The following is a 9,036-nucleotide window of genomic DNA, read 5'->3' as shown; positions in this document are numbered from 1 at the left end:
TTTACCCCAAGTCTGTGCCTGCTCCAGCCGGTGCTCCTGGGGATACAGAGGCAGTGTGATGTAAGGTCTGTTCCAGGACAAAGCCTCCTGAAGCGGTCCTGAAACCCTGGATTTTGAGGGTTTTCAGGAATAAAGGGTGTAGAAGAGGGGCAAATGATACTAAGAGGCCCTTCCTAGCTTCAGTGTTTTCCCGGGGCACCTGGCTGGGGCAGGGTAGGGAGTGGAGTGGGTGGTGAAGAATAGTGAAAGAATTCAGGGGACCCCAAGACTACCTCTTTCTCCAGCTTCCAGGGTTGCATGGGAATGCTTAAGGGGCAAAGCCAGCTACCACTCCCCATACCTCCTCCCTTGCTCTGCTTTCTTCTCTCCCCTTACCCCAGCAACCTGCACCTTGGATGGTTCAGAAAGTCTTCTGCTGGTCTTGCAGATGGAAAAAGCCTGTCCTCTCTGGATTCCTCCTCACTTTTTATCTTCCTCCCCTCTCTCCTCCTCCTCTAAAAGTGGATATGTCCTCCTCTAAAAGTGAGATATTGAATCCACCAGACTTCAGAAATGGAAAAGGGTAGGCACCTTAATTCTAGGCTCTTATGTGCAAGAGCTTCTAATTCCTCCCTTGGAAATGGCTTTACACACCAGGGACAGTTTTGAGTTGCTCCTTTTTTCCTGGGGAGCAAGTCCTGGAGGAGAAGGGGAGACCCAGTGGGATCTCAGTTGGAAATCAGTTATATATTTCACCCCTACTGTATAGATGAAGAAACTGAGACTCAGAGGTGAGACATCTTGCCTGGGTTCTACAGCAGATCTATTTATTAAGTTGTTGCCTCTTCCATTGCCATTGGGTGGGACTTGGTTTACACTGAGAACTCAGCAGAACTAAAATTTAAAATGGAGAAGGGGACCCTGCCCATCAAGAATCTGGTGTATGAGTTGTGTGAATGGATGCTGGGGAAGTCTGACCATTGAGTACTCTCTTAATCTAGTATCATGTTCATTGAATAGTTTAAAAAAATGAGGAAATAACTCTCCCATTTATTCATCACACTCATCCTCATGCCAAACTTTTCCCCACCTCAGGGCCTTTGCACTGGCTGTTCCCTCTTCCTGGAATGCCCTTCCCCCCAAATATTCACCTGGTTGACTCCTCTTTCTTTACATACAGCATAAAATGTCACCTCCTTCAAATGGCTTTCCCTGAATGCTCCATCTGAATGCCACCTCCCCTCAGCTCATCATTGCACCTATCATGATTTGTAACTATCTTCTGTTTCCATTTGATTCCTTGTTTCTGGGCTGTCTCCTTCCTTAGAATGTTGGTGTCAGGAAGGCAAGAATTTTTGTCGGTTTTTTTTCCCCCCACTGCTTTATTCCCAGCTCCTAAAGTAATGCCTGGCAATAAATGTTTGTAGAAGAAGGAAGGGCAGTAGGAAACAAAGAAATAAAGCTAACTGGGGGAACATATGAATGAATGTATACATGTAAGGCTAAAGAAATGAAATGGGATAGACGAATAAAAGGGAGTTTGGAGAGAAGGACCCCAAATTCCCACGTGGAATATAAACAAACTGAGATTTAGAGAAATGAAAAGACAGTTGTTTTATTTTGTTTAAAGATCCTTGTGTAAGAAAAACTGATACATTTTGTATACACAGGGTCCTTACTAAGGCAAGTGTGGGGACCCTTCAGAGGTAACAGTATTGGAGAGGGTGGTGGGGAAGAAGCGGGACTTGGGCGCCTGGAAGTCTAGAGGAGAGGTCAGGGAGCAGGGGCTGCCAGGAGACAAGGCACAGAATAGGTGGAGGGGGTGACTCAGTCTTCCCATTCGTCATCCTCATCCTCATCGCCAGCCTGGTCCTCCCCTTCATCTGAAGAGAAAGTGGAATTCAGGACGGGTGGGAGGGTTCAAAGGCCCCGGGGAATGGGGGTTCTAGGGCCTGAGAGGTCAGGGCTCAGAGTCCTGGGGGACTGAGGTCTCCTGCTAGGAAATCAGATCTGGGGCCTGGAGGTTGGGTTAAGAAGGGGACCACTCAGAGGAGGAGAGTTAGGGTTTCCATTTGGGACAAGTGGATAGGAGGTATCCACTTTTAGAGGAGGCATCCTCTGAGTGGTCCAAACTGGAGCCAAAGTAAGTATTATTGTCAAAAATGTGTTTGATTGGGGTTTTATTGTCACACAAAGGGCTCGTATTACCAGGTTTGTCACTTGAAGGGATGAATTTAAATGTTATTAGCAAAGGTGGTATAAATTACAATATTATTGCTTCATAGCAAGTAAATGTTAATATTGTTGACACATAATGGAGTTAATGTTGTCAAAAGATGAGGTTTGTTGTAATATCATCATAATGGATTTGTGCTCATCTTGTGGACACATTCTTGGGTTAATATTAATATTCTTGTCAAAGTTGGAGTTAATTATATTATTGTCACACAATAGTTTGGAATTCATCTTATCCTCATCTAATTGTCATATAATGACAGCAGTGTTGACACTTCAGGAGATAGATGTTAACATTACTGTAAAAAGATTGGGTTAGTTATAGTATCACATAATGAGTTAATGTTAATCTGCTGGCACCTGGAGTTAGAGTTAATATTATTGTCAAAGGTGGGGTTCTTCACAATGTCATCATGTAGTATGCTAATGCTAACACCGCTGGACATATGGGATTAATAGTAATATTGTGGACATATCTTGACATTAATGTTAATACTGTCAAAGATAGAGGTAGTTATATTATTGTTGTTACATAATGATCTTATTATTGTTACATTATGGCAATGTTAACACTGTCAGAAAGGAGGTTATTGATACAGATTCATGTTAATACTACAGATGGGGCTAATGTTACTATTGATAGTGACTGTTGGGTTGAACCAGGGTCACCATGCTGGCAGGATGGGCTTTGGGGAGAGCAGTCTGCTGGCTCATGGGGAAGGGGGACTCCTACCTGAGGAGTGGATGGCTTTGCTTCTCTTCTGCATCACGTGCATCAGGGCCCCCACCAGCCCCTCTGAGCTCTGAAGTGGCAGCTGCAGCGCTGAGCTCTCTGGGGCCCCAGGAGTCTGCAGCAAGCAGGATGAAGCACAGAGGGCTCAGGGCTTGTGATAGGAGTATTTCTCCCTACCCCTCATCATTATTCTTCCTCCCACACACTCCAGTTCCCTTCAAGACTCCTAGCTTATCTCTCCCCTACCAACTTCCCAACACTTTCCCTGAATCCCCCAAACCTGGGACTCCCACCAGTCTCAGCTCTGGTCACCAAATAGCCTGACTTACACAGTACACCCCAGAGTCCCAGACCCCCAATCCTCTATCTTGCCCGTCCTCACCTTGTTCAGCTGAATTCCCTGCCGGATTTGATCCAAAAGTGCCCCCCGACCCCCACCAGGGGCCAGGCCCCCTGTAGGCCCCAGAGCAGGAGGAGGCGGGGGGACTGGCCCATCCCCAGAGCTGGGTGGTGGTGGTGGTGGTGGCGGTGGTGGCATGGGGGGTCCCCCAACTCCAGGGGGCGGAGGGGGCAGTGGTCCAGAACGTCCTGTGGCAGGATGGGGTGGTGGTGGAGGGCCCCCTCGGCCTGGGGGTGGGGGTCCCCGGGGAGTTGGTGGGGGTGGAACACCTCCCAAAGGTACCGGGGGCAGTGGACCAGAACGGCCCTTGTTACTCCCCACAGTAGGGGGCCTGGGCAGCTGGTTCCCTCCTCGGGATGGCGGTGGGGGTGGTGGAAGCGGCTCTGAGGGAGCAAAACAACACATGGCTGTTAGTTTTCTTCAGAGCCTCAGGTTTGCTCAGTTGTGAAATGGGTATCCCATTTGATGAGTCCCAGTTCAAGCAGTATAGGGGTTTCCATGAGGACTGAGTAACTACAGTATATCTCTTAGAAACCAGCAAGCAGGGTTGGAGCAGAAGGGGGTGCCCAGAAAGGGGGACTCACCTTGACGCCTCATCTCCTGCCGCACGGCCTCCAGCCCACCCTGGTCCTCAATGAAGTCATAGATAAGTTTGGAGGTCTCAGCATCGGTGAGCTGGGCCTCACTGATTCCCGCCCTGGAGAACAGGCTCCGCAGATCCGGGTCCAGGTTGTTCACCTGCCCAAGAGGAAAAATGCCCGGGTCAGGGGGGAGGAATAAGGTGAGGAAGGAAGGGGCATGGATTATCATTGAGTCCACCCCAGACAGGGATCTGAGATGGGGGTGGGAAGGGAAGGGACTGAGCAATGGATTACAGAAGGGTAGGTGGGAGTTGAGTGGGGTTCCAGGAGACTTTGAAGTTACTCACGTCAAATCCATTCTGGGGGTCCCACCCCACGTGGCTGACATGTCTAGGGGAGGTGAGGAGGCCCTGTTGAAGCCCCATTGCTCCTCCTTCCCTCCCTTCCTAATGAAGCCCTCTCTGTTGCCCTCTCCTGCCCAGAGGGACTCTGAGGGGACATAATTAATGAATGAGTCATAAGTGAATGAATGAGTGACAGCTGTAATTATGGAATTAGAAGAGGTTCCTAGCTTGGGGTGCCCATCTGTCCGCCCATCCCTTTTTCCACATCTATCCACCTAGCCATTCATATTCACCTGTCAGACCACTGATCTATCATACATTTGTCTTTGCATTCTTCTGTCTACACACATCTGTTTACCCATTTGTCCACCAGTCTGTCCTCACACACACTTGTGCATCCACCCATTCATCTACCCATGTGCCCACCTTTCCATCCATCCACTCATTTGTCTACACCTTCAACCACACACTTCTATTAATCCATTGAAGTGTCCATTCATCCACATATCTGGCCACCTATCCATCTTCATCCATCTTGTCTGGGAATCAGCCTATATATCCATCTGTCCACACATTCATCCACTCAGCCATCCATCTACCCACTCACTTCCCATTTACCCATCCACCCATCCCTCCAACCACCTATCCATTCATTCTCCAACCCACACATTCATCCATTCATCCACTTATCCATTTACCCATCCTCAGCCCACCCAGGATGGGACTAACATGAGGCAAGTGAGGTACCTAATGTGCAAAATTTAGCAAGGCACTGAGTCTCAGAGTCATGAACTGTACTTGCATGACCCTGAGAATGACTGCCCCCATAAATTTTGCAACCTTGGTGCCTCACTTGCCTCTCGCTAGTTGTGGCCTTGCACCCACCTACCCACCCATCCATCTGCCTATCCTTCCATTTACTGAGCTCTCCCCCGTCCACCTGTTCATCTGCCCCTACCCCCGAGATCTGTGGGCCCACTGGGGTGAGGTTCTCACTTGAATCCACTGGGTGCACCAATATCAGCCTTGCTGATCTTTTTCTTCCCTGAGCGTTTCTTATCACCTGGGCCAGGCCCAGGTGCTGGGAGCCCACGGTATCGTGAACTTGTGATATCCGGGTTCTGAATGTCCACTGTCACCAGCCCGAGGGACACTGGGCAGGCTGCTGGACCTGTGAGGAAAATACGGTGACTGGACCACTGACCCACTTACCTACCAACCAAAGCATAGAGGCAAGAGATAGGAAGACTTTTGAAGGAATCTCTGTGTGTGTTTGATGGTCACAGGAAGTGGGTGAGAGGTCCAAGTAGGGTTTATGCAGAAGTGGGTAGGTGGGTCCTGCAAACCATTCCCACATTCACTGATTCAGTTATTTATCCACTTACCCTTATCACTCAAGCATTCATACATTCATTCACAGGCTGACTAATTTGTTAAATTATTTTGCTCATTGACTAATTTGTTAAATTATTCATTTACTCATTCATTCAATCATTGCTTTCTCCAGTAATTGAAATTTTATGTCACTTATTCATTTATTCACTGTCCAATCACCTACTCATTCATCAGTTTCCTCAATCATCCATTCATTCATCCATTTATCCACATATTCATTCACCTATACATCTATATACTCACCTGTAAGTCTATCTATATTTTGTCTTCCCATCAATTTATCCCCCCACTCAACCAACCATCCACCACTCATACATCCATCCACCCACTTATTTACCCACTTGTTTCTGCACCCACTCAACTACTCATCCATCACTCACTCCCCACCCATCTATCCATCCACTACTCCATCCAGCCATCTACCCAAAGACACAAGGAAGAATCAGCACTCACCCCCTTGGTCTCCACCTGGGTGTGGGGGCAGAGGTGGGAGCCCTCCTCTTCTCTCTAGGAAAATAGAATGGGTAGAAAGCTATCACAACCCTGCCACAGGTTCCTGGGCTAGCCCATTATTACCCTTACTTGCACTAGATGACTCATCTTCATTGGCTGGTGTTGGGGGTGGGGGTAGCTGGCGTCTGTCTGTGGAGAGACGGGTGGACTGGGAACCAGAACCATGAAAGGGTTTTTTCCAACTCCCACCTCTTACAGTCACCTCTGCCCAACCTCCTTTCCTCCCTCAAGGCCTCCTCACCTCCACTTTGTCTCTGATTCCTCTTTTGTATCTTCTCCTGTACCAGGGCCCTGAAGGCCTGGGCCTCGCCCTCGTCTGCAAAGTTCAGCCCCACTTGGCAGTCCTGCACATGCCTTGGGGTCAACAGCCTTCCAGGCCCCCCACATCTTTCCCACCTCCTCCCATACCCCAACTGAGGCCTAGGGGTTGTGGGGTCACTTACATCTCCAGCGAAGGTGTGGAAGAAGTGGGTGGGAGTGGAATAGACCAGCTGTGAGTACAGCTCCTGTTCCCAGAGCAGCTGGCCAGCCTGAGGAGGTAGGAACACTGGCACTGAGGGGTGGAGCATGATGTCTAAATCTGGGGCCCCAAGGTGTGATTTGGAGATTTCCAGCTCAGCCTCAGAGAGTTGGGAGTCTAGGTGTCAGACGCGGTGGGGTGGAGTACAGTATGGGAGTCAGACACTGCAGTGAGAGATTTGGATTTAGGGTTCAGGGCCCTAGATGAAGGGCTTGGGAGCTTGAATTTGGGCATTTTGGACTTCAGTTCTAGGAAACTGAGCCCATTCATGGACTCCACCCTGCATCCTTCCATTATGGGGGCCTTCATTTGGGCAGACAGGGTTCCAGTACTGGGAGTTGGTGTTGAGATTTGAGGTTCAGACATGTAACTTGGGAGGTTTTTTTTGGGTGGGGGTCAGCCAAGGTGTGTGCAATTTGAGGTTTGTGGAGCAGAGTGATGGCTTAGTAGTTTGGTCAATATTTGATGGCCCTGGAATCTGATGTGGATTCATCTTTTGGAGTTCAGTAGGATGAACTTGGGGTTTATGTTTGGAGAATGCAGGTTGAGGGTTTGTGGAACAGATATTTGGCTTAGGAGCTACCTCGGTATTTGGGTGTTCAGGAGTTTAATATAAGAATTCTGGGGTCTGTGCCATGGGCTAAAAGGACAGATTTGGAGTTCAAGACTCAGTGAATGGCATACTCTGGTTTGGGGTTTGTGGAAAAGATTTATGACTCAGGAAAGAGGCAAACCTGCAAACCTCTGGAATTTAGGAGTTTTGGGGATCTTGACATGGAGACTCTGGGGTCAGTCATTGCAGATTTAGAAAGGCAGAGTTTGCTGTCCAGATGAAGTCTTTGGTTTGGGGGCTCAGGGGTTCACTGGTCTGTCCAAGGGCTCAGGGCTATGGACACAGATTCGGGTTTGCAGGTTGAAAACTGGTCTGCATGACCAGTGTGGGGCAGGGATCACCTGAAGGCCATAAAGGCGGATGAAGTAGGACTTGTGGGGGTTATCCTTCACGAAGCACAGAGCACCGCAATGCCCCTTGGTCCAGTGCTCAGCTCCAGGTGGCAGCGCCAGGTACAGCTGGACAACTGCGGTGGCCAGCGTCTGGGAGGGGAGACAGGGTTCAGTGGAATCTGGTCAGGGGCAGCCAGAGGGTCCAGGAGCCAGACCTAGTTCTTCCTTGCTGGTTGCAGTCGTAGCTCCAAAGGAAGAGCCACAGCCAGAGGGAAAGTGAACAGATATCAAGATCTTCCTAGGAGTGGTGGATTCTAGGAGAGGAGATGATGGAGAGGGAAAGAGGAGGAGGGAAGGAGAAGGAAGGGGCTGCAGGAGAAGGATGAGGAAGATGAGCAGAGGAAGAGGGAGGATGGGGAAGATGAAGAGGCGGAAGAGGAGGAGAGGAAGAGGAGGAGAGGAGGAGGAGAAAAGGGGGGGAGACAGGGAGGGCCAGGGGATCCCCAGCTCACCCAGCATTTCCGTCCAAGCATCTCGAAGAGTCGCTGGTTCTCATGGTCCTGGAGGAGGGTGGAGGGTATGTTCTGCTGAACTGCTCCTCCGCGGCCCCCGGGTCTGCCTCCCACAGGACCCCCACTCATGGTGCTGCCTGCCCTTGTCCTCTCTGGCCAGGCTCTGGGTACAGGGTAAGAAGAGGAACTTCCGCAGTGAGCAGGGGAACAGGAAGTGCAAAAAACCACAAGGGAAACAAGCCCTCTAAGGGCCCCTCAATGGGCCTGGCCTCTTCCTCCCTAGGACAGGGCTGGACCCTCCTCTCTCAGACTAGGCCTTCCTCTATTTGACTGGTTAGATCCAAATTTTGGACCAGCTCATGTCCTCCCCTCCTTCTTTCTTATTCTCTGCGGCCCATCTCCCTCTGACTGGCTCAGACCCTCCTCCCTCTGCTTGGCTGGCAGCAAGACCTAGGCCACTGTAGCACTTCTGTAGGGCACACCACAGTGGGGAGCAGTCATGGCACTGGGTAGCCTCCTTCTTCCCCAAAGCATCCAGTTAGTATGGGCCTGGGGTCCAAGGCCCCTAGTGCTGAAGGGTTACTGCATTAAAACTTTTCCTTTAATGACATGGTGAGTGCCTGGGATCCCACCCCTCTCCCGGGACCCCCCATACCTCACACGCATCCAGCTCACTTCCTGATCCCTTCACCCTGCCTCCCCCCAGCTCCCAAATTACATTCCACTTATCATGCCCCCTTTTAAAGAAAGGAATTTGTAGCATATATGAATTCCTAAACAACATTTTGTTTAGTTTTCAGTGCTTAGGAACTTTAAAAGTACGTAATCCTTGGAGACTTGCTTTGTCCCCTCACAACGCTCTTATTTTTATCTAACAAA

The 9,036-nt window shown here is 49.7% G+C and overlaps 1 protein-coding gene across 2 annotated transcripts; it reads right to left on the bottom strand.

Annotated features, from left to right (window-relative positions):
- Positions 1-1,568: 1,568 nt before the first annotated feature.
- Positions 1,569-8,356, bottom strand: WAS (WASP actin nucleation promoting factor). Of its 2 annotated transcripts, XM_036917194.2 has the most exons (12): positions 8,158-8,354; positions 7,655-7,795; positions 6,624-6,710; positions 6,422-6,524; positions 6,250-6,309; positions 6,121-6,174; positions 5,269-5,443; positions 4,276-4,318; positions 3,932-4,085; positions 3,330-3,730; positions 2,948-3,062; positions 1,569-1,862 (listed from the first exon to the last, which is right to left on the bottom strand). In XM_036917194.2, the coding sequence occupies exons 1-12, from the start codon at positions 8,284-8,286 to the stop codon at positions 1,807-1,809; spliced, it is 1,518 nt and encodes a 505-aa protein (XP_036773089.2). In that variant the 5' UTR covers positions 8,287-8,354; the 3' UTR covers positions 1,569-1,806. The 2 variants fall into 2 exon arrangements, with proteins under 2 accessions (XP_036773089.2, XP_036773091.2); XM_036917196.2 differs by lacking the exon at positions 7,655-7,795 and having other exon boundaries at positions 8,158-8,356.
- Positions 8,357-9,036: the final 680 nt, after the last annotated feature.

This window comes from Manis pentadactyla, chromosome X, assembly GCF_030020395.1.
Source record: "Manis pentadactyla isolate mManPen7 chromosome X, mManPen7.hap1, whole genome shotgun sequence".
In the NCBI taxonomy this organism is placed as follows: domain Eukaryota; kingdom Metazoa; phylum Chordata; class Mammalia; order Pholidota; family Manidae; genus Manis; species Manis pentadactyla.
This window is presented reverse-complemented; position numbering and strand designations above follow the sequence as displayed.